At 42.6% G+C, this 25,366-nt stretch overlaps 1 protein-coding gene across 3 annotated transcripts in view; it reads right to left on the reverse strand.

The window, feature by feature from the left end:
- The window catches only part of AMOT (angiomotin), a 100,057-nt gene that overhangs the window by 58,915 nt on the left and 15,776 nt on the right, over positions 1 to 25,366 (reverse strand). For 2 of the 3 annotated variants that reach the window (XM_075007468.1, XM_075007469.1), the window contains 2 exons: positions 5,876 to 6,018; positions 3,723 to 4,623 (listed from right to left, as the gene is read on the reverse strand). In XM_075007468.1, the coding sequence (XP_074863569.1) occupies positions 3,723 to 4,576 (854 nt within the window). In that variant the 5' untranslated portion in view covers positions 4,577 to 4,623; positions 5,876 to 6,018. Of the gene's footprint in view, positions 1 to 3,722; positions 4,624 to 5,875; positions 6,019 to 21,066; positions 22,137 to 25,366 lie in introns of those variants that run through there. The other variant, XM_075007467.1, reaches the window with a different exon arrangement.

The following is a 25,366-nucleotide window of genomic DNA, read 5'->3' on the forward strand; positions in this document are numbered from 1 at the left end:
GAAATTAATTGGCCCATTAAAAGCTTTCCTTCTTGCCTTCCTTTCCTGCCTGTATCATATTCAAGCAACTACACTTCCCCTTTCTCCCACAGTCCTCCCATCCCAAGTTGGAAACATTAACCACCAAAATGAGCAGCCTTCACAAAAATCAGAAAGACAGCTGAAATCCAATGGAAGTATTTTTATTCTGCTTCTTATTCAGATCTCATCCTCTACTTTGACACAGCTCAGGCTGCAGAGGGGAAAACAGTATACTAACAAAATACTATTTATGGGTTTAATTGTGTAGCACTTGTTAAATATCAGTCCAGCTGCAGACAATAGCAATAGTTCCCCACACAAGAGCTTACAGTCCTAAATGGAACTGGAACTTGAATTATTCCTCATGAATACAGAATTGTAACAGGCAGATAAAAGGGAAAGAATCAGGCCTATGAAGCTATACATTTGTGTTACCCACATAAAACTATTTTTTAAAATTTCCAGAACTGTCACCTAAGAACATGACTGTGTCAGCCTGAATCCCTGGCTGGCCTAGTATTTCCATGAAACCAACGTCATACTTACGTGTCCAAACTTAACACCATCTGAAACAGGTGAGGCAGAGTTTGCAGTTGGTGCATTAAACTCACCATATCACTCATTCTTTTCCCAGACTCAAAAGAGTGAGTCATGAGAATGCTGTGAATTCCCTACCGTTTATCTTGCTCAACCAGTTTTCATTTAACTGGGTTGTTAGGTCACCCTCAAATTCCACTGAACAATGAGGGGAAAAAACCCTCAGAAATGGGTGTGGCTTCAACAGCTGAAAGACAGTCTTTGTTTCCTTTACATGCAGTTAAAAATATTTGAAAACCCAGACTAATCCTAATAAATAAAAAGCTCCACTGCACAGACAAACAATTCCAAAGGTTTTCATCACTCCAGATCAGACTGCGAAGACACTCGTTGCCCTTCCCTGGCTCTTAGAAAGAGTTGTCCCTTTAAAAGTTGTGTGCTTTTAAAATGCCCAAGCAATTACCCCAGCTGCATCTTTAGAAGCACAGAAGGTTCATTGTTTGAAAGACAGTACCTTTAAAAAGGGAGGCAAGGGATGAGCCTTACGAGGCTGCTGAGTAATATATGGATTAGAAGCTAACAGTTTAATCTTCTATTTTTTGCACCTTTGCAGTGGCACTTTGAAAGGAAATCTCTGCCCTATGCAGTTACTCAGGTTAAAAAGCAACAGTGGGGATTCACAGTGCTTGAGGACAAATTTAAGTTGCTTCCCAACACCCATCAGAGAGACAGCCGTGTTAGTCTGTATCTTCGAGAACAACAAGAAGTCCTGTGGCACCTTAGTTAGTCTATAAGGTGCCACAGGACTTCTTGCTGTTCCCAACACCTGAAACTTGCCAACTGAATCTCCTTCTCTCTGAATCTGTTCTAGTGGCCAGGAACCAGACTACAGAGACAAGTAGATTGGTGGGGTTTCAAATGCCTCTCTTTTTATCAGGCCTGCCAACAGGAGGGACAAACGGGACAGTTGTCCCAAGGCCTAGAGTTTCAAATGGCCCAGAGCTCCAGCTGCTGCTAGAGGCACAAGTTCCAGGCCCCTTTGAAATGCCAAGGCACTGCTGCTGCACTGCTCTGTGCGGCTCTGAAGGAATGGGAGGGCACAGTGCCACAGTCTGAGCAGTGCTTGGCCCTGCATTATTCTACCCTTAGTCCCACACCTTCCAAAGGCGCAGAGCCAGCCCCCACTTCCCACATTGCCTTAGGGACCGCAGCGGCTGTCAGCCCCGTGGCTCTGTACACAGAAAATAGGCTAAGTCTCTGATACTATGAATATTTCAGGTGAAACCCAGGGTTGTGAGTTCAGTCCTTTAGTGGGCCATTTAGGGATCTGGGGCAAACGGATTAAAAAAAAATCCGTCAGAGATGGTGATAGGTCCTGCCATGAGTGCAGGAGACTAGACTCGATGACCTCTCGAGGTCCCTTCCAGCTCTATGAGACAGGTATATAGAAAGAAATAATCGGTAAGGATCTCTTGACCTTTTCAGCTTGCATACAACTTTGTGGCCTTGCCTATGGACTTTGTAAACCATTTGCAACCAACTTCTACAATCATTAGCCACATTGAAAAACAAACCAACCCTCCTCACCTGATTGATTTATTTTTATGCAGGTATATCAAAAAGCCTTCTCACCAGGCCCATTTGCTGCAAAGAGGGCTGCCCATTCCCATGCCCCAAGCTCCGCCCCTTCCTGCCACTACTCTGACCCCTCATTACACCCCACCCTCCATGGCTGCAGCCTCGGGGATTACACGCTAGGGACTAACTGCTGCTGCTGCCCCACACCAGGCCTCCCCATAATCCCACAGGCCATGTCCCTGGGAGATGGTGTGCAATGGGAGGGGGAAGGGACAGGGAAGTGGCAGGAAAGGGCAGGGCTTGGGACACAAGAGCAGAAAGAACCACAGAAGTCCTGTGGCACCTTACAGGCTAACAGATGTTTTGGAGCATAAGATTAGTCTATAAGGTGCGACAGGACGACTTCTTGTTTTTGAAGATACAGACTAACTCAGCCACCCCTCTGATATAAGAGCAGAAACCCTCCGACCCCCAGTACTCCCAGGCCAGACTGTGCAACTGCTTCAAGCTGGAGCTGGTCTGCTGTCTGAGAGTTTGAGACCCTTGCTTTAGGCACAAATACACAAAGCCTCCCCATTCTACATTTGTAATACTTCACTGACCTCCTGCTGCTGCTTTAGAGCATTTCCCAGCCCCACAACAAGGCAGAAATTACTACGCTGAAGTCCACTAGCTTTAAACTTTTTAAGTGGATTTCTACTTGATTTAAGAGAGGAACTTGATCCACCCTTGGCTGCATCTTCAAGTTGGGTAGGACAAAAGAAAAGATAGCTTAGAGCTGGGTTGCAGTCCAGTTTAATAAACTTGATCTGTTCCCCCACCCAGTACTAGGATTGTCAACCCTCCAGGACTGGCCTGGACTCTCCTGTAATCAGCACTGATCTCCCAGTGGCTACTGAAAGCAATCGGGAGCTTTTAATACAATATTTTTAAAAAACGTTGTGTCATGCTGGAAAAAAAAAGTCTCCTCATACCGCTTCAGTCGCAACTGGCAACCCCACCCAGGATATCTGTCTTTGCCCCAGATCAAATCCAGCAGCCAAACTAGGGTAAACTAGAACAGGCCAGGATCTCAGTTAATTCAGGGAAAAATAGTGGCCACAGTGCTAACCAAATAAGTCTGGCATGGCGCACTTTCTCCTTCCTTAAATGATCTGTCACGAAAGACATTAAGGTGTGGTCGAATCCCAACCATCTATTGTCCTGGCAGATCCAGGTAAAGCCTGTCTTAGCCTTGCACTGAGAGATTGTATGTTTCAACAGTGACTCATGCAACTTTGGCTTCTTAGCAGAAGGGCTGCACGGCTCAGGAACCACGTTAAAATTCAGCATGGAGACATCCATTTTGCAATATCAAAATGTATTTTAAACAGTGTTAGACCATGATGGCAATGAAACAGGCCCCTAAGCCTAGGCTACAGGCTATAGCTGTAGTATGGTAGGAGTAACACAACAGAGATGGGATCTTTGTACAAACACAGCCTGAACTGGGGGGGCAGTGTTGAGTTTTGCCCCTCCTTTGCTTCCCAACAGAAATAAAAAACACAAAGCTGGGAAGGAGACTAAGCAGTTAAGGAGCTGCTTACCTGACTGATCCATACTCAGGAGGATGCTGATATCGCATCATAGGCCCATCAGATCTACTCTGCTGGTTCATACGGTGATCACCATAAAAATGTCCAGGGTCCTGAGGTTTGCAGTTCATGGGTGGGGTGGACATGTTTTTGAAAGGGTACTCTGGTGGAGGGCCCCGGTGCTCTATTGCTTTCATATTCGGCTGGGGTGGTGTGGGCACTGCGTTTTTATAGAAATCATTGGAACCAGAGTTTTTGTATAGGTCACTTGGCTGCTGAGGGGAAAGCGGTGCACTTGTGACAGGCGCATGGGCCTTGACACCGCTAGTGGCCAATGACAGCTGCATCAGCCTCTCACTAAGAGAGCGCACATGTCCTTGCTTGAGGTCCTTAAGTCCCTCATCCTGATGGACCTTCCCAGGGTTCACTCGCTGAACCGTAGGCCGCCCTTCGGTCCTCATCTTTTGATTGGTTACCCCTGTCACATAAAATGCTGCCCCAACGCTAGCGTGTGGTTGGCCCCTGAAATACTGTGACTGGACTTTGGCTTCTTCATACGTTGGGAGGTCTTCACTGTTCTGAAGTCTTGGAGAGAGCTGCTTTTCCATGATGCTATTGTCCACCTGAATCTCCTGGCCCTGGGGCTCTTGACGGGCAGCATGAGTCACCAGCTGATGGTCCTGGGTGCTCAGCCCTTCGTTCTGAGACCCTGGACTCCCACTGCTGTTGAAAGGGGGTGCATTTCCAGTGGCTTGTTGGTGTAATGCAAGGAGGTTGCGGTTGTCATTTGGGTTTCCAAATCTGAGCTGCTCCTGCAGCAGACGCTGTAAAACTGTCGTAGCTGTTTGCTCTTCTGAATTCCTCATCTCAAACTATGGTGACTTTGGGGTGGAACGCAAAAGCTGCTCTTGACCTAGGGAAAGGAGACATGGTTAGTAGTTCTTCACTGGATCAAGGAAGGTACCATTTAGGAGCAACAGCTTGAAACTGAAGAAAAATGTAAGTTAGATGAAAAGGGATTTCATAATGATGAAGATCATTAAAGAAATTAGCCACTGGAAGGGACCTGGCCTGATAAAATTCTTCATTGGCTGCAGGCAGCAGGGCTATGGACTGAATGCCCCAAACAGGAAGGCTTTTTATTGGCAAAAAAGAGATCTATAATTTGCAGCGTGATGCCTGAGCCCTGACTACACTACACCAATTCTTTCTAATGGTAAATTATGGTTCCCACTTTTGCTATGTAAACTAAAACCAAGAAAAAGTTGGGAACTCAGCAAATAGTCTGATACATGTAAAGGAAAAAAACCCCAAGATATAAGCTGAGAGTGAAGGAGAATCCCCTTCACTAGAACAATGCAAGTAAACTAATGAACACTTGACTAGATAATTGGTAGAGTAGCTGTATGTTTGGGGGCAGGTTTTTAAAAGCCCAGTCCCTCCTTTGCACCCACTACTATACAATGGTTTCATTCATTTAATTTAGACACCTAGCTTCCTGACACATAGGCATAGGAAAGTCGTTAGCGATTGAAATGTCATCACTTGCAGACCCACAAATACGGAGGAGGGGAGGGAGAATCATCTGATTGAGGCCCACAAAATCCATCCCTTGAATTTAAGTCTGAGTTCAAAAGGAGAAACATTGTGATTACCACTTAAGAAATTCAACGATGAAGGCTGAGTACCTACTAAGTAAGGCCTCGATGGTCAGTAAGCCGAAGTACAGGGGACAAAGCTATTCAACCTCCCACTAGAGTTGCAAGTACTCAGCACTTCTGAAAACCAGGCCCAAGATGTCCATTTTTGGGCATGCAAGAATTGACACACCCCAAATCTAGGGTCATTTTTTGAAAGTGTGACCAAAAGTAGCTTGTTACCACTGGAACAGTCTGTGGCAGAGACAGGGAAAGAATAAAGGTCTCCAGACACTTATGAATCCTTCTTCTTTCTGTGTCTTAACTACGTGTCTATCAAGCTTCTTCTGTTTTGTCATGACAGCTTACAGTGTAGATGTATCAGCTACAAATTCCTGCTTACAATGTACTGTCATGAGTGAAGCTTCTTCTCCAGAGTCTACTAGAAAGCAAATTAGAGCACACCCTATTCCATAAAGCCTAATTCAGATACTGACACATGTACAATGTACACACTATGGCATGTACCTTATTTCTGTCTCTTTGACTTGCTCAGTCAGGAGGAGCAATTCTGACACATGAGGAGACACCTCCAAAATGTCCACTCAGAAATGGTTTCAGTCCTTTCAGTGATTGGGATCACTTGCCGCTCTCTTCAGTCCCACAAAAATCTGAAAAAGAGAGAATATTTTAACCAGCAGTTAGGACACCAGGATTTACAAAACTTGATACTTCATGCTCCTCAGTCCTTCATTTACTCCCCTCGTCTCCTGAACCTAACTAAGGATTTGTTTGCTTTCCTATTAACATCCAACTCCAGACACTTCTTAATAATTAGTTTTCTGCCTTGAAAACGTTTGCCAAATCACGCACTGTCCTCCTTGTGCCCCCAAGAGAAGCAGTGATAAAAACTCCATAATTCTTTCAATCCACTGGCTTTCTTTGTAGCAGGAATGAAACCTGCAGATGCCCTCTTGGCGGCCTTTCAATGGTACTGTACAAATATGTCAATAGTAAATATAGTACCTTCCATCAGAAGACCTGAAAACCACTTCACAGTCATTAAATAATTAGGCATCATCATATCCCCGTGAGGAAAGTTAAGAATTATTCCTTCTCCAGAAATATGTGGCAGAGACCAAATTTACCAGCCAAATCCTGGTCTTTAGCATCTTTCTTTGCCCTTTGGGATGAAAAGCAATTTAAAATATTTTATATCTTTGAAACTAGAGGGAGACAAAAATCAGATCTAACTCCTACATTTCTGTCAACATAAAATTCTCCCGTCCCCCCACATACACATATATGAATTGGAACCTAATTTCCTGGGTGCATTCTTCTGAGGTTCTTTGAAGAGTGAGTGAATCAATGCAAAGGAAGTGGAACACACAGTTGTATATAAAGCACATACATATTTTAAGAACAGACAAAATAAAGCAAGCAAAAAACCAAAATAAGTCACCGTGATATGTAATTTAATATGATTTCCTGGAATGTTGCAAATACAAAGTCAACAGACGCTGTGAAGGAATGCAGACCTGAATGGTTCTGTCTCAGTCGTATTATGGCACACACCCACACCCAAACCATCTCAGATCTGCAAGTTTACTGAGGGTGTCAGCAGCAATTTCAATTCAGTCTAACTCTGGAACAAGTCTGTGTTGTGCTAGATGCAAGATGGAGGCTAAGAACTAACACCTAGTGTCAAATTCTTAACAAGTGACTTAATTTAAGAGGGATGTATTGAAAACAGATGCTAAAAATATGCAGCAAGAGCTCCTTCAAAACCCATGCTTTAAGATAGCAGATAACTAAAGTAATTTCCAGCCTCTTTTCCCAGTATTGCACAATTTAAGTTCAAGGACCCTTAGTCCCATTCATACCAATATCATCATTTATTCCCTTTTTACCAAATTGCCCTAAGCAATCTTTTTTATGAGAGCACAAAAAGGCTTTTATCATGTAATATGATGCCGTCTTTCCACCAACTACAGTACTTCTTTGGTGTCAAGTGGGCAAATCTTCCTGTTAAAAAGAACAAAGTCTTTTTAGGGCAAATTCCATAAATCCTGTTTCTTAGTTTAAAAGATTTCTCAAGGGAGCAGTTCAATCTGTGTGTGTCTAACACTCTCTAATATTCCTGAAGAAGTATAAAGTATCATTAGTTATTTCATACACAACCTTCTATACCACCCAACACTAGCTTCTTGTATTGACCCAATAAACAGAACAAACATACACATTTCAGTGGAGGAGGAGGAGGAAAAAGAAGAAAACACCCACCAGCTGTGATTAAGGAACACTAAATAATTGACCTGCGCTTCTGGCCCAAATTAGGAAGCATCCCTGAAAAACTGGGACATGACAAAGCCGGTTATACTATAGGAATGCTTTAGCCAACCGATCCAGCCTTCTTCGAACTCCAGTTGTTAGCAATGTTACTGCTAACCCAACTTTGTTAGTTACACCACATGTAATTATCACTCAAAAAGAGGGCTTTGTGCAACTTGCTTCTCTGGCAAGATCCTTGGATTCTGAAGTGGTCTTGTGCAGAATGCTTCAAATACTACAGCATACCCATATAGAGCGTTTTATGTAATTAAACATGAAAATGACCAGTACAATCAGTACTAGAGTTTGTGTGTTATTTATTTGGGTACTAACTTCTATTTATGCTCTCCCAATATTTTCAGTTTTCAAAATGGCAAAGATTCATGCAGTAAAAACACACAAGGGTGTTACAAGTTGGGAAAGGGAAGCTGGAGGTTTTGGTACTTGCCAAGGCATGGGAAGCTGGAAGTTTGGTCTTAATCACATTATATGGTAGCTACACCAAAAAGACTGGCTATGAAGTAATTCACACGGCCGTTTCAACTGTCAGCTTCAGGTTTCAGCTTTACTATGAGGAAGAACAAGGCAGTTCACTCTATTTAGCACTGTTTAAGACAGCCTGCAACGTCATTTGCTTTCCACCATACAGGCTAGAAACACCTTTCCAAAGAAAGTGCACAGTTCTAGAGTACAGTTCTGCTGCAAGGGGCTGATGAGAGGTGAACTCCCCAGGTGGCATCTATGCTGACAGTTTTTAGCAATTCTTTCACCAACGTCCAGCGCAAATCAAAAATTCTCACTTCACACATGCAAAAGCAAAAACCCCCAAAGAAGTATACCTTAGGAATCCCTTGTCAGTCTCTCATGTTTAGTAAAGAATTTAAAATAACCACATGGTTTGGCTACCAGGAAACCCAGCAGTGCATCTCTGTGCATCGCTGACATTTGCCTGCATTATTAAAATAAAACAGCAAGTGAAATGTTCACCCATTCTTGAGAAGTGGCTACAATGGTATAGCAGCTACATATTACCCTGTGTGGAGAAGCTGCAGCACTAGGAAGAACACAGGTGAATGGATGCATCTAATTTCTGCTTGTGAAAATGAAATGTAAAGCTTCCCTGTGAATGCTGCCTGTACACACTTGTCCAGAATTACTGCTTAGCCAAGAAGCTAATTAGCTACCACATCAGGTGGGATAAGAACAGGTTCACATCCGCCTTGGAAAGACTGGAGTACAGTTAAGCACATTCAGTGTTAATGATCAATCCCGTTCCATTCGAACAAATAATACATAATCTAATGGCTTTATGGAATCACAAGCTCCATATTTTCAGCCACTTTTAAGTGAACTACAACATTTCCACATGGCCCAATGGCTTTGCTCACTCGGGCTGCAGTGTATTTCTTCAGCGATGTAGATATGATGCAGATCCTCCCTCAAAGGCTGGCACAAGTAGATATGATTTGGTTCTCTGTAAACAACTCTTAAATTTCTGTGGCATCAGATATCGCCTGTTTCCCCTTGTTGGCTCCAGAAGAAAGGTAAGCAGATGCTTAGCATGAAGGTGAGTGTCTTTAACTGAGTCAGAAATTAAAAGGTATCTCAAGAAGTGTTTAAATAAACAGGAGCCATAAAGGATAAAAGATACCTTAGATAGGACAGGATAAAAGCACAGAGACAAACAGTGATTAGTTCAGTGGTTCCCAACCTGGGGTCTGTGAGAGCACTGCAGGGTGTCCAAGAAATAAAAATCATCATCGAAAGTAGAACTGGCTTTGATGGGGGTCCACAAACGGTTTGGGGGAAGGGAGATAGCTCACATTCTGAGTCATCTGTAGCAGAGGAAGCAAGCTTGCCCTTAGCATCCAGCCTGGACATGGCCCCAAGCCTTGAGCGGGTGCAGAGCAGCATAGGCAGTTGCTGTGCTTCATGGTGGTAGAGATCACCAGCTCCACCATCGCAAAGTGATGCCCCTGCCAGCCTCTCCCTGTTCAGAGCACTCTCAGTGTCCTCACCCCTACTTCTCTTCCTGGACACCCCACTCCCTGGCCAGGCCAGAACATTGTGGGAAACCCTGGACCCACCACGTGTCCTGGGAAGTGCATCCAGGTGGTAGGGACAAACGATAGTTGGCAGGTCTTAATGGTTTACCATAGCCCAGCTCTAACTTCCAGTCTGACCAGGGGCTGATAGTCAGGAGAATGAGGGCTTTGAGGACTCCCCACTTCTGCCAAGGTACCAGAACTCCTGATGCAGGCCCTAACTAAACATTCGTAACAGGAGAAGAAGAATTGCCCTTGAGAATAAAGGTTTTACAGGTGTGCCTGTTCTCTGGTGCCAACAACCAAAACCCCAGGGGCATGCACACACAAATCCTCATAGTTCTGGTAATATTTTACTATCTGCATCTGAACAGAGCACAATTACTCCCAATTAAATTTCAAAGTACAGCACCCAATAGTAAACACCATGAAAGCGCTGAGACTGAGACACAACCATTCAGGTCTGCATTCCTTCACTGCAACTGTTGACTTTATATTTGCAGCATTCCAAGAAATCATGTTAAATTACATATCACAGTGACTTTTTTGCTGGCTTTATTTTGTTTTGTTATTATTGTCTGTTCCTAAAATATATACGTGCTTTATATGGTGTTGCCTAACATGTGCTTCCCTAGCTTAGAATGCCTATCCCTTTTTCAGTTGCTTGTGATTGCAGACTGTCTCTCAGGTGATCCTGCAGGTGTGGCACCAAGCAGGTGCATGTATCAGTGCCAGCATTACACATCTTCATACCAAAGAGACATAGTCACTACACAAAGGAGGAAAACTTCCTCCTTTTAGCTAAAAGCAAGAAGTAACACCACCTGGAATCATGCAAATTACATACGCGCTTTTAGCATTAGATCATCAGGCACTCCAATACTGCAGCAAGGGGCTCAGGAGTGATAAAACTCACAAATACACTCTTGGCAATAATCACATCACTTGGATGAGAATGGCTAAATATTTTCCTCTCCAGTCACACCACAGCGAAGAGGGTCAGAGGGAAATAAAGAAAAGCTCCACAAGCCTGAACAGAAAGCACAGAGAGAAAACCCTATGTACACTCACCTAATAAAAACTGAATCATATCATCAGTATAGGTCAGAGGGTCCTCAGGAGCCTGATCGAAGGAGAAATAAGAAGACTACCCACATTCCCACTTTATGTTTTTCATCACAAAATATCAGTTTTTCATAAGGCTTCTATCAAGTAATTTTAACACAATATAATTTAGTATTTTTATTTTAAACAAGAAGCAGGAAATACTTTACGAAACGCAGTATAAATGGAAATGTTTCCTGGACTTGTTTTTAATATTTCAATAAAAAGGGGGTTATGAGGGACCCAAGAGTTCCCCAACAATACTGGAAACCCAAACTTAATGGTACTGCTCAAATAGGTAAGGAGCATTGCTAACCTTGGTCAAATTGCAAGATACTGACTTAAAATGTATCCAGCTGTTTTCAGCGGATGTGATATTCTTCACTTCTTGTCCTATACAGTAATCCCTCAAGATACATCCATTCAACATGCATGCATCTAACATTTATGAGATGGGTGTGGGGTGGGGGAGTACTGTGGGGAGACCCCACAACCCCCTGGCTGGAGCAGAGCCTAAAAGCGTTCTCCCTCCTTTCTCCCAGCCCCACAGATGGAGCCTTCTCCCTCCAGGGCTGGTGGAAGGGAGGGAGAAGGCTCTTAGCCTGGTTGCCACCTGCCCACTTACAGGACCTGGGAAACTGACCAACTCATGGCTGGTCAGTTTCCCGGATCCCCTAAGCAGCAGGGAGCCGGGAACCAAGCATCAGCCTAGTTCCCAGCTCTCCTTGCCTTGTGTGAAAATTCGAGTTATGTGGGGGCTACAGAAACGCAACCTCCATGTAACTTGAGGGTTTACTGTACTGTTATTTCTTCGTGTGTTCTCCGACACTGCTCCTGCAATGTACACAAAGACCACTGTTTAGCAAGAGACACAGTAATTCCTGTACATCTAGGACAGCGGAGCAGTCACCGCTGCGTAAGCTGCTGCCACGGCTGGAGCTGTTGCTGCCATGGGATGCAGCCACCAGGGCTGGAAGAACCTGAAGCTCCATGCCAGAGCCACAATGTGGAACCAGCGCCGCTGTTGCTGCCGTGCGCTTGCTCCACCCAGTGATGGGGTGTGTGCACAGAGTGAGCAGAGGGTACTCCACGTGTGCAGCACTAATGAGCCGCATTTCACCACACCACAGTATCTAGTTTGCCACATGTGGCAAACAGAAAGTGTATTGGACACCGTGGACGTAGGATAATATCCTGATTTCACTGAAGTGAATGGGAATTTTACTGTTGACTTCCATAGGGCCAGGATTTTGCCATCAACACTTGCATGGTTTAGCTAGATCAATTTTGAATGGATTCACTTACACTAGTTCAAGTTTTCTAACACCCAGTCTTAAACCACATTAAGGTTATTGGTGAACTTTGCAAACATCTATTGGATCAGATTCATTCTTGTTGAACTCCCCTGATTTCAACAATTCTTCAGTTCTTTCAGAGCAGTCTTGTGAACTGTGAAACCCAAATTGCCTTTTGAATTCAACATTTACTTTAAAAAAAAAAAAAAAAAAAGACATTTAACTCCTGACTGCTCCTAGTACTCAGGCTTCTGTCGTCAGCAGACCCATCCCACAAATATCCCAAGCATGCACCAGCGTCATTTTCATTTCATTGTGTGGTTTCTCCATTCCTTTGCTGATTTAGTCCAGGCCTCTCCTTTGGATTTTCAAGTAATGAAAACCATGTGAGGTTAAAATAAAATCTTCGAACACATAAATCAATCTCACCCGCATTATCAAGACCGAGCAAAACGTTTAAGGTAGTCCATTTGCCCCTCTAAATAGGATCAAAATGTTACGCTGTGCATTAGATAAAAAGGTCAGAATCAAATTCTACAGTTTAAAAAAGCAGAATCTCTTCCTACAACATAAGAGGCAGGGACCATGAAAAAGCATTATCTAACTAGTTACATGTTATGCTACTTGCCATTCTAAGGTAGTTTTTCCTAATAGAACACTATAATATGCCAAAAAATTCAGTTACTGTAGATCTCTAAAAACTGGCTGTGGCTGTGGCGGGTGAAGAACTTTGCCATGGTCTGATGTCAGCACACAATTAATTCCCTGGATTTTGCCCATATATCACTGTAATAATCTTGTTTAAGGCCAGATTCTAAAAGCCCTGTTAATGATGAGAAGCACTTGAGTTCACAGTCATCACTAAAGTGAAATAATTACTGGCAGAGTGTGGGTAGAATTTGGCCCTTCACTTTTTATTTGGAGAAAGAAGCCAAATAAATATATGTTTATCTGTCTACTACTAAGTATTGGCAACTTTGTAAATTATTCAGAAAACTAAAAGATTATAAATATATCCTGAGCAATTATAAACCCTTGTCTCCTCCTCAGGGACTATAACCAGTCTTGGTTAGGACAGTACTGAGACAACCCTAGGTCACAGACAGGCCTGTTATGTGGCACCAGTCATATTAGGTGCTAATTGAAAGCTGGCTCAAGAGCCTGTTTAATGTTTAAAAAGTCAGATTGTTATAAAACTGATATGCATTTTTCTTTCGTTGTAATAACGTGCAATTTGCATTTTTAAGTATTCTATGGATATTAAGCCTCAAAATCCCTTAGAAGGGAATGTTATTGTACCTGCTTTACAGATGGGTAAATTGAAGCACTGAGTGGTGAAGTCCTGATCTGTTCCTTAATGTTTTGCCAGCATAGCTATGGCAGTTATGTGAGTGATATTTTTTGACAATATATAGCTATGTTCAAAAAAGCCCCAGAGAGTTTGCAATTATAATAGCAAAAACTTGCTTTTGCTTGCAAACTTATTTTGCACAGGGAACTGGTATAAGCTGTGTTGGCAAAAGATTTGCTTGCCAATACAGGTCATCTACCACTTGGAGATTTTGCCAGTATAGTAATACCAACAAACCATTTAAAACATAGAGCTGGCCTAGGTGACTTTGCTCAAGGATGCAAGAAATGAGAAACCTTGTTTACACACAAAACTTGCACCAGTTTAACTAGAATTGGCTGTTAAAGTCAATTTGGTATAAACAGAACTGATTAAACTGACGAAAAGAGTATTAAATCATATTACATCTGGCTTATATCCATTTACTTTAGCTCCATAATTTACCAGCACAACTTAAATCAAGAATTAAACTGATTTAAGTGTCTTCATATTTGGGGTTTAAACCAGTTTTACGAGAAAGAGAGTTTTAAATCCACTTAGTTAAATCAGTGTACCTTAGCAACATCCTAGTTTTATATGCTAACTACTATTGCTGCATTTTTTTATCCATTCACAGTGGTTGCAGGAAAAACAATGAAAAAATAGTCCAAGCCCCCTATGATTTTCATGTATTTTGTTCCAAAATATAGTTGTTATTCAAACTTATATGCGTAAGTCCTTAATGATTCAGAATCTCAGGCAGTATTAAACAGCTTCTTCTATTTTTAAACGAGAAGTTTGCTATTCAGGGTGCGTCTACACTACAAGGTAAAATCGAATTTAAAGGCGTTAGCTCAATATTAAAATGTCTTCACTGTAAATACCATTAGCTCAAACTAGGGAGGCCTAATACCGATAACAAAATGTCATTATTATGGGATGAGCATAGCGTCAATTTCTAATTTAAAATTGTGTGGAAGCGCCATATCTTCAATTCAAATTAGCCTCCAGACGTGTCCTGTATGTATCCCACAAAGCTACGCGGTGACTCTCCATGTATGGCCGCATCCTTCTATGCTGTTCTCCATTTAGGTGCTCAGGAAGAAGGTCACAGGAAGCCCATGAATTTTTGACTGAATTAGAATGTGAATTTGAATTCTGCAGCGCCCAGGCCTGCAAATATAAAGGTCCTGACGTGCAGCTGATGGAACCAGATGAGAGTGGACAGGGCTGATGGCGTAGCAATGAGCAGCTATGCTAATGTCCACAGGGAACAGGTAGCACAGGGAACCTGGGTGGGTTTGGGGGAGGTCTGAATCCTGTTACAGGGTGCTCTGAATTCTGGGACGGTGCTTTGCATTTTGGGATTCTAACATGAAACACCCACAAGCAACCGGGGCTAAGGCACTGTGGGATAGGTACCCATAATGCACTGCTCACACTGTCGAACATGCATAGGGCAATGGGGACATGGAAATCAACATGGAAAAACGATGGCTAAATTTCAAGATTTGCGGACACTTAAATTCGAAGTTATAAGAACAAGGTTAAAAACTGAATTAATTTCGTAGTACGGACGTAACCTCAGATGTAAAATAGGCACAAATCGCTCTGGGAAGTAGAAGGCTTCAGAGGCCTGAATGGTAGTGTTTGTTCTAAGCATCCTCTGCAGAACAACTCTTTGGACCATTAAGGAAAACAAGTGATGATGATCTGGCTGTTCACAAGCCGGGAGAGTGCACTTACTTTTTCATCACTGAACTGTCAACACACAAATTTGCTCACCACAACATGACATGTTAATTCTATTATGTGTGGCTTAGGACTGACTTTCCACCACTATATCACTGTGCAAGATTCCTGCACATAGGCCTCATTAACCGACAGATCACCATAGCATGCAACACTTAATACACAATTTTAAAAACAAAATTCATGGCATTCTATATTTCTCCACTCACGGTGAAACAACTGTGTATTTGTTTGTTTTTGACTTTCACGGATCAAAGCCTCTCTTTCATTCCTCATTCACCAATCTCTCAGGAAGGTCAACTGTTTGGTTCTCATATTAATGGCTATCAATATTAACAGAGAGATAGCCATGTTAGTCTGTATTCTAAAAAAACAAAACAGCAGTCATGTAGCACATTAAAGACTAACACAATGATTTATTCAATGATGAGCTTTCCTGGAACAGACCCACTTCTTCAGATCTGTAGAATTTCCAGTCCAGACCTAGATATATAGTACAGAGGTCCAAAAAATTGCAATAAAAACTGACAAATCAAATGCACGAACTGAAGGAGCAGGGTCACGGTGGGGGATGTTACGTGTCTGGTCTGAGATCATTAGGAACATCAAAGAAGGGAAGCAGTCCTTGTAATGTGTGAGGTAATTGCTGTCTTTGTTCATACGGTGTTGATGTATTGAATTTGAATATGAAACCCAGTTCACAAGTCTCCCTATATAATCTGTTTTTAAAGCTCTTTGTTGTAGGATGCATATTCTCAGGTCTTTAACAGGATGGCCCAGTCCACTGAAATGCTCGCTGCCCAGCTTATGGGTATTGATATTCCTGATTTCTGCTCTTTGTCCATTTGCCTTTGACAAAGTGTTTGCCATTATGTGCCAGCAATGCCCCTCTACAATGTACATTGGACAAACCAGGCAAACACCTTGCCAAAGAATGAATGGAACTGAGCAGACATCAGGAATCTCAATACACATAAGTCGGTCAGCGAGTATTTCAATGGAGTGGGCCATTCTGTTGAAAACGTGAGAATATGCGTCCTACAACGAAGAGGCTTTAAAAACAGATTACATAGGGAGATTTGTGAACTAGGCTTCATATTCAAATTTGATACATTAACATTTGTTACAAACAAAGACAGCAATTACCCCACACATTACAAGGACTGCTTCCCTTCCTTGATGTTCCTAATGATCTCTGACCAGACACATAACATCCCCCACCTTAACCTCCCTCCTTCAGTTCATGCATTTGATTTGTCAGTTTTTATTGCAATTATTTGGACCTCTGTACCACATATCTGGGTCTGGACTGGAAATTCTATAGATGTGAAGATGTGCATCTGTCCCACAAAAGCTCATTGCTAAATAAATCATTTTGTTAGTCTTCAAAGTGCTACATGATTGCTGTTTTATTTTGTTCGGCTATCGATATACACAACATACTCATAAAGGTAAGATTTAATAAGTTGTTATTTAGAAAATATGCCTGGGTGTCGAAAGGAAAATTACAACAGTTATGCAAAACTTCACTGGGAAGAATTTAACAGAGAAGAAAAGTAAATATTATACTGCAAACTCAAACTTTAATTGGTCTTATGATTCTTTCACTTTTCTGTCTCCTGTCACCCCAGGAAAGTTAAGGAATCTTTGCCTGAGCAGCTGAAGTTTCATGACAGTTTTGCCAGGCTGAGTTGTATGCAAAATTACAGACATACATTATTATGGTGTCTTCTACTGCACTTAACTGCAACGTTTTCATAAGGACAAATTGTCAATCTAAGTGGTAAATGTAGACTAGAAAATACTTGAAGGACAAAACAAATTTTTTTACAAGAACTGAAGCTATCTCCATAGCACTGGGCTGCCAATGGATTTACTGTGTGTGGCTGGCACTGCATTCCAAAGCAGTTTTGGGATGTGTGCTCTTTTTCTCTTAATAGACCTTAATAAGTTCGTGGATCACGTCACCAGTCTGGATTCAAAGAAAGGCATTTGCCTCCTCTCTCATAAAAGACAATGACCTAAAGCAGTGACACAGACCTCAGCAGCTCAGGTGCCAAGTGAGCAATCAACAATACTCAAAAGAGCCAGAATAATTTGAATTTGTCATTTCAACTACAACTGATCAGTTACACAGTAAAAGCATCATGATTGGTTAATAATTAAATCACACATGATAATTAAATTATCATGTGCTGCTAAAAGCAGTGGAAGACACATTAAAGAGCCCCTTGCAGCTCCTCAGCTGCAGCCTGGCTGCATCAATGCTACATTTGCCTTTCGGAAGGGGAATGTAAATGCAGCCAACTGGAAATACAAATGAGGTGCTGATTTACATATTGTGCATCTCATTTGCATAATGGTAGCAACTTGCTGTTCCGAAAGTGCTGTTTTCGGGGTTGAAAACAAGCAGTGTAGACAGGACTCCTTTGGAAGAAAAAGCCCCCACTCCCGCTGCCCTCGCTTCAGCCTTGGCTCTGCATGGTCCCGCCTGCTGCCGGTCCCGGCTCTCTACAGCCCCAGCCTGCCGGCTTCCCCTAGTCTTGGCTTCTGCTGACCCCTGCTTCTTCTGCCAGCTTCCCACAGCCCCAGCTCCTGCTGGCTCCCTGCGACCCCAGCCTCCGCCACAGGACTCTCAGCTAGCCTCCACTCCTGGTCACCGGTGCTCTCTGACCTGGCAACATTCATGGTCCTGATGGACCACAGATGTTGCTGGACCAGGAAGTTCCAGATTTCAGAGGTTTGACGTGTACTGCCTAGTGGCACTTCAGAGCTATAGCCACCAGCAGTCTGGAACACTTATCTGAACAGCCAAGAGGGCCACATTTTTATTATGTTTCAACTGGCTATGAGGAGAGAAAGAACCTTCTACCTTACTGCCAGTCACTATGCAAGATTGTGCTTACAGTATTACAAACACTTGGTCTCTATGGAAGGGGCATACCTCACAGCAAACACTAGCAACAAGGAAATTCCACTCTCATCCACATCATCCACAATAACAGAAAAACTCTGTAAGGCTATTACCCTTAGAGAATCTTCCACGAGAATTCTACAGTCAATGAACATCTAGCGTTAGCACCAGAAGTCTGAGAAAACAGGATATACCATTAGAGCTCGAGATGGCTGGGGGAGACAAAAGAGGGCCTCTTGCTTATTTTTACATTATTACTTAGAGAGAGAATATAATCCAAGAGTGGGAATGTTTATCAAGCCTAGAACTACATGTCAAGAATAAGGATGTGCTTTTCCTACCCCTATGTTTACAGGTGTTTAGAATCAGGTTTTTTTTAATTTAGATCAAATACTAATGCAAAATGAAACACCGCAGCCTCACTATTAAATATCATATGAAATAGTTTGTTTATACAGAAGGCAGAGAATGGAGAAAAGAAAAAACATTTAATTCTCTGCACTCCTACTCAGAGTCTTAATATTTTTTACAATGCAAATGGCTGGTGGTAGGGTATACCTGAAAGTACATAAATCAATGATTCATTAACACCCATAAATCGTCTTTATCCTGGAAGTATCCCTGACAGCTAGTGATGAGTACATAAATTGTTAAACCCAACTTAAAGAGCCTGCATATTGTATGTCATTTTGTATTTAATAACATTAGTGCCCTTGACTATTAATGTGGCTGGCATATACACCACCATGTGAACTCAGTGGGAATTCACCAATAAAGTACCATAGAAGTGCTGCCATATATCACTTCAGTATAATGAAGAAGTAAAAACATAATTCTCCAGAGACACTTTCACTACACAGTATCTTCAGAAGATGCTGGGGGCAGAGATAAAAATACTTACCAACACCTTCCATATGGATCAAGCATTTATGCTATAACCTGGTACAGGTATTCCAATCTAATAACATGTGGAATGTGATCCTCTGACCTTGAGTGTTCCAAAATCAGTTGCCCTTTTAAGTACACTACGTACTACAGGTTGAACCTCTCTAATCCACAACTCTCTCATCTGGCAACATCTGTAATCCAGTAGGATTTTTAGTTAGTCAGACGACCACTTATCATGGATGTGACCAAATTTCCAGTGGTCCCACAAAGTTTGTTTACAAGCCACCATTTTAGGCTCCCAGTGTTCTGTGCTGTTATTTAGCTCTAATTTACCCCTAAATGTCCTCAAAGAGCCCAGTGAGCAGTGGAAGTGTTGGTAATGCCCATTGTCTGGCATATTCTCTTGTCTGGCACCAGTCAGGTCCCAAGGGTGATGGACAAGAGAGGTTCAACCTGCAGTGAGATTTTATACCTTCAAATTAAAAGATAAGAGGATGGCCTCCTCACTCAGATCTTCTATTCTGCACTACATGTGGACCACAGGATCAATTCACAGTCACTATACTGCCAAAGTAGCAAAGCGCAATATTCTTTGCTCCATTTCCATGAGCAAAAGAGAGACAACAATGTCAAGTTCCATTTTAGAAAAGCAAAACAGCACCAGATCTACTGAATGCTTCCTGGGACTTGACTCAGGGCTCCAGGGGTAGGCAGCCTTCACGTACAGAATAAATATGAGGTGGCAGATGTGGAACAAAATAGCAGTCGCACTCTGTAGTATGCTCCCCTGTGCACCCTACCATTCTGCAACTGAATTTCCAGTCTGGCATCAATGCTGCTTCCTTGAAAAGCTGGGTCTCCTAATGTGAAAGGAGATCCACCTATTTAGAGGACACCGACAATTGTCCATTCTGTGGTGGTGGGATAACAAACCTTTTTTCACTCCCCTTCCACACACACACCATTCCAGAAAGAAAGGGACCTTACGAAGGAGATGTGGCAAACCAAAACTTGTAATTTTCTGTGTTATCCTTAGGGAAATACCACAATAGTGGAGAAGAACATAGCACTAAGTACAGTGAATGACACAGCAGCAGCTAGAACTGTTCTATGGGGACACTTTGCATTTCAACATGGAACATGAATCCTCAGTGAATAAAACACTACTGGTATACTCCAGATAGAATCCCACAGTTTTGGAGGAAGTGACAATAGGTGTAGAGAAGAGGGAAAAGAAAAACTAGAAGCACATGAAATAGTTCTCATAGCTAAATCACCAGTGCATGTGCACCATGGATTAATACAAACTCACTAAAGAAAGCAGCATGCCACAGAAAGTAGTTACCACACTATAAGACTGGGCTTTCATCCAGCCATTCCCCATGCACCTCCCTATAGAACTGTTCATCTTACTTAGAATGAAAGTCCAAGAGGCACAGTTCCCAGCTACAGATAGCTTCAGTACAGTGCCAAGTTCACCAACCACGCCTAATAAATAATACATTGTAATACACTTACAAAGATTCACTCAACCTTGAGCACTGGTGACCAATATTTGATAAGCACAACAGAGAACAAAACACTTTAAACACTTCACACTAACTAATCACAATGCAACAACAGGAAATTAATAAAGTATGGAAGCCAAGATTTATTTATTTATTTTACACGCACACCCATCCACCCCAGGGTATTTCTCTGTAAAAGAGGAAAAGCAGAATATTTTAAATGTAAATTCAAATACTTTCTTTTGCCACAGAAATGCCAGAAAACCAGAAATGCCACTGTTGTTAATCAGAGCGTTGTGCAAAATCCCTGCAAAATTCTACTTGTCCTGTCACCCAGGGCAAGCAAAATGTCACTGGTGCACTTTCAGACAATTTTGCAAGAAATAGTTTAGATATTCACAGAAGGTGAAGATTCAAATACTAACACCAGCTCCTGAGATGCCCCAGTGATGGGTGAAAAAACTTACAGAAGAGAAGAGAACAAAATCTCTTAGACCTAGGTTCATTCTATCACAAATAACGCAGACTCCGCCATGCCAGACACACTCTTACCTACTAATAAGCTGGAGACAAAAGAATTTTCTTCGTTTTCCCCAAACTGAAGGGACACTTGCAGCTCTTTGGGTCAGCTGCACAAAAGATGCCTTGGTGCCAACAGTATTTTCTCTTTGTGCTCTTTTTACCCCAGGGCTTAAAGAGCAGAACACTGGATTCTGGAGCGGTGACCGCAGCACACGATTTAACAGGCTGGCTTCACAGTAGAGGACAGAGATGTCGCACTTCAAGAAGTTTTCACTGCAAATCCTTCATCCTCAGTGTCGATAAAGCAGGCGAGAGGAGGGAAGACATTTTAAAATGAAAATAGTACAGTTTGATATCGGGGAATTACGTGGTCCGAATTTATGGCTCGATACGTTTTTAAATACAAGCACTCAAAATCGATATATAAAAATCCCAGTTAGAGTCAGATCAGACGTGCCTGGCTTCCCTGCAAGAAAGAACGTGGCTTACTTAAGAGCGGCAAAAAGGAAGAGACCTTCAAAAGTTTCCTCTGCCCTAGTGCAATTTTCTAAGTACAAATTCTGCTTGTCAGTCCCATACGGGCACAGGAAACTCCAGTCCCCTTCTGCCTTGGGAGGCAAAAGCAGCCATCCAACCACTGCATTCCGGTCTCGGATGAAAGATCTCAATTAATGGTTCTCACACTCGACGTGTTTCCTTTTTTTCCCTTGTGCAAAATCAGGCAAGAAGTGCAACGGGGATCCAAAGATTCTTGACGTCCCCCAGACGCAGGGACTAAGCTCCCATTAATGGGAAAACATGGCTGGGGAGGAGAGTGTCCTACAAAAAGAGATCAACTCCAAGTAAAAGCAGCTTTTCTCTTCCCTTTGCTTTCTTCCCAGTGGCGCGCTCTCCCGCTGCCTGGATTCAAGCTGGGATTGCGTGAGTAGGTTATAAGAAGGCAGGAAACACACCTCCCTCTAGCAGGAGCCTTCCAAAGCCACTCTGCAGCCGCTCTGCTGCTGGAGCCTCACCATCCAGGCACTCAAGAAGAAAATCCCTCCGAAACTTCAGCTGAACGGAGTTCAGTCTGGACGGAGCCGCTTCAGCATGTTGCAAAACCACAGGAGTCAGGAAGGAAGGAAAGCCTTCCCACAGCCACTTTTTTTTGTGTCTATTGGACACATCCAACTTCGGTGCAGTTTTCTGTTGGCTGAGGCACTTGTCAATCACGCCACACGCGTTTGAAAAAAAAACAGAAAGCCAAGACAAGCTTCTATTGTATTCTTGCTGGAACAGCAGGGAGACTAACTCTGAGCCTCTGGTCTCTGGAGAGGTGTAACCAAGACTCAGTGCCCCTGCAGGAAAAAACTGCAAGGAAAAATTGCAGCCCTATGAAGAAGCAAAAAACAAACAAAAAAAAAAAAGAATGGAACCAAGAAAAACAATAGAACCAATCTCTCCTGAATTCCTTAAAATACCTTTCTCCAGATTGGGAGCTGTAGCACACAAAACCACATACCTTCTTTCACTTTAGGCCAGGTCTACACTAAAGGAGAAAATAGATGGAATATGCACAATGTGAATTGCATAGCTGGAGTCCCCATACCTTACATTAATTTGGTCTCCACAGCAGGTGGTCAACAGGAGAACCTCTACTATTTACCTCCCTTACTCCTCAGGACTGCAAGGAATACCAGCATCAAGGGGGGTGCCCTGAGTATTCGATTTAGTGGGACCTTACTAGACTAAATCAAACCCTGCAAGACGAACCTCCACAGCACAGCTCTTACAATAAGTACAGACAAGCCCTAAGAGAGATGCTGCAATTCTATTTCAGAATATAAAGTTAAAGTTGTGCATAAAACTTGTTGTGTAATACTTGGCATTTTATCTGTAGTGGCTAATTGAGTTTTGAAAGTGCAAAATACTGTGAGCTCCTTAATTGCATATCATTGTGCACAGTTTATGCATAATCTGTCTAAAATTGTTATATAAATATGCAGTATATATGCACTTCAACAATATCATCAATGCTGCCTGAGGAGAATCCTAAATATCTCTTGGGAGGATAGGTGCATGAACATGAGCATCCTGGAGGAGTCAAACATAACCATCATTGAAGCCATTATTATTCATCAACAACTTAGGTGGACTGGTCACTTGGTTCGGATGTCTGATCAGCGCCTCCCAAAACAAATTCTGTTTTCCAAGTTGAAGGAAGGACAGAGGAGCATGGGGGGCAAGCAGAAGTGACATAAGGACATGCTGAAGGCACCCATGAAAAAGTGCAGCATCGGTGTCGACACTTGGGAGAACCTTGCCCAAGACTGTCCCCAATGGAGAACGGTAATCCATGCAGGGGTGGCGCAATTTGAGAGGTCCCGCCGCAGTGCAAACAAGGAGAGGTGGAGAAGAAGAAAAGAGTGTTAAAAACTGCCCCATACCCCTCCACCAGCTACTAGCACCTGACTTTTCTGTGATATAATCTGCGGCTCCAGAATTGGACTGATCAGCCATGAACAGACTCACAAATAAGACGGTGACATGCAGATGGCCTACTTGTTATCAAGAGGCCCCCAAGAGAGAGAAGAAACAGAGAAGATATGCACAATCCTATCTAGCTACTAAGATATATATTGTAAGCTGTAAAATATTTTTACAACTTGATATTTATGAAAACACTTTGAGACCACTGGATGAAAACACTTGCAAATCCTTTTACAAATATCAAGCTCTAAAAATATTCTGCAGCATGAAGTATATATGACTTATATATATATATATGATGATACTCATAACACATATTAGATATACCTGTATATATACATATACAAAAACATATGTAAAATATACAATAAATATATAGTAATTTCACTTTTCATCCCATGATCTCAGAAGTGCTTTTACAAACATTACTTTAAGCTTCACAACATTCATGCATTAGGGAAAGAACCGTGATGTTGTAAAAACACTGGATTGTTCTTGTGTATATGCATTTGTGCAGTTTTTAACTGATATTTAATGAATAATGTAATAATAAATAATAATTTATATGTAAATTATTATTTATTTATTATTACATTATTCATTAAATATCAGTTAAAAACTGCATATTATATATATAAAATGACCTGGGTTCATTAGTAGGGTTGCCAGATGCCTAGTTTTCAAACTTCTGATTGAAAGGGGCCCCAGTTGATGATGGTGGTGGGCTCTCTACCTGGCTCCACAGGGTTCTTGGAAGTGGCAACATGTCCCAGAGCTCTTAGATAGAGGAATGTCTGGAGGGGCTCTGCGAGCCACCTCCACCACAAACACTAGCACCACAGCTCTAATTGGCTGGGAACCACATGGCCACACCTTCACCTAGGAGCCAAAGGATATGATGCTGCTAACAGAGAGCCCCCATCCCCAACCCAGCACTACATGGAGCCTGCTCCCTGCGCCCCTTCCCACTGCCTAATCTCCTGCCCCATACTGGAGAACTTTTCTAGACCTTGAACCCCCCATTTCTGGCCTCACCTCACCATCCGCATCCCCAGCCCAGAGCCTGCACCTCCGCCCACACTCCAACTCCCTGCCTCAACCTGGAGCCCCTCCCACACCCTTAGGTCCACTCTGCAATCTGGAGCCACCTCCAGCACCCCAAATCTCTCATCCCTAACCCCTGTCCACAGCCTGCACCCTGATCTCCAAGTCCAGGGCCCCTTCCCACATCCTGAACCCCTCATTTCTGGACCCATGCCAGGGCCTATGCTCCCAGTCAAAGGCATCACCTCCCCATACATCCCAACCCCATACCAGAGCCTGGTGAAATGAGCAAACGAATGAAGATGGAGAACAAGCATCAGCAGGAGGGGGGATTGGAGTGAAGGAGGACAGGCCTGAGAGAAGGAGAGAGGCAGAGAATGGAACAAGGGTGTTTAGTTTTGTGTGATTAGAAATTTGGCAATGCTACTTAGGCCCAATCAGTCCTTATGTCAGAACAGAAGGAAAAACAGCATGACTTCAGTAGGACAAGTCATTTGGTTGAAGTCAGTCATGTGCTTAAGTGTTTGCAAGAATAGGCCACACTGTTCTAAAAACATCAGCCCAATTCAGCACAGCTGAATGGAAGAACTTCAATTTACAAAAAGTGCAGAAAATAACTGAAAGTGTGACCAAAGTAGACAATTAACTACACAAAAATTGGGTAAGTGCATTTAAGCAGGATACTAACGGAGTCTGCCTCATAATTTTTCAACACTTGGGATTGGTAATACCACAGCCAGTTGTAATTATGCAACCCTCTAGCATCGACAAGCAAACTCCTATTGACTCCAATGTGGAGCTTGAAATGGGTAAACTT

This window comes from Carettochelys insculpta, chromosome 13, assembly GCF_033958435.1.
Source record: "Carettochelys insculpta isolate YL-2023 chromosome 13, ASM3395843v1, whole genome shotgun sequence".
Classification (NCBI taxonomy): Eukaryota; Metazoa; Chordata; order Testudines; family Carettochelyidae; genus Carettochelys; species Carettochelys insculpta.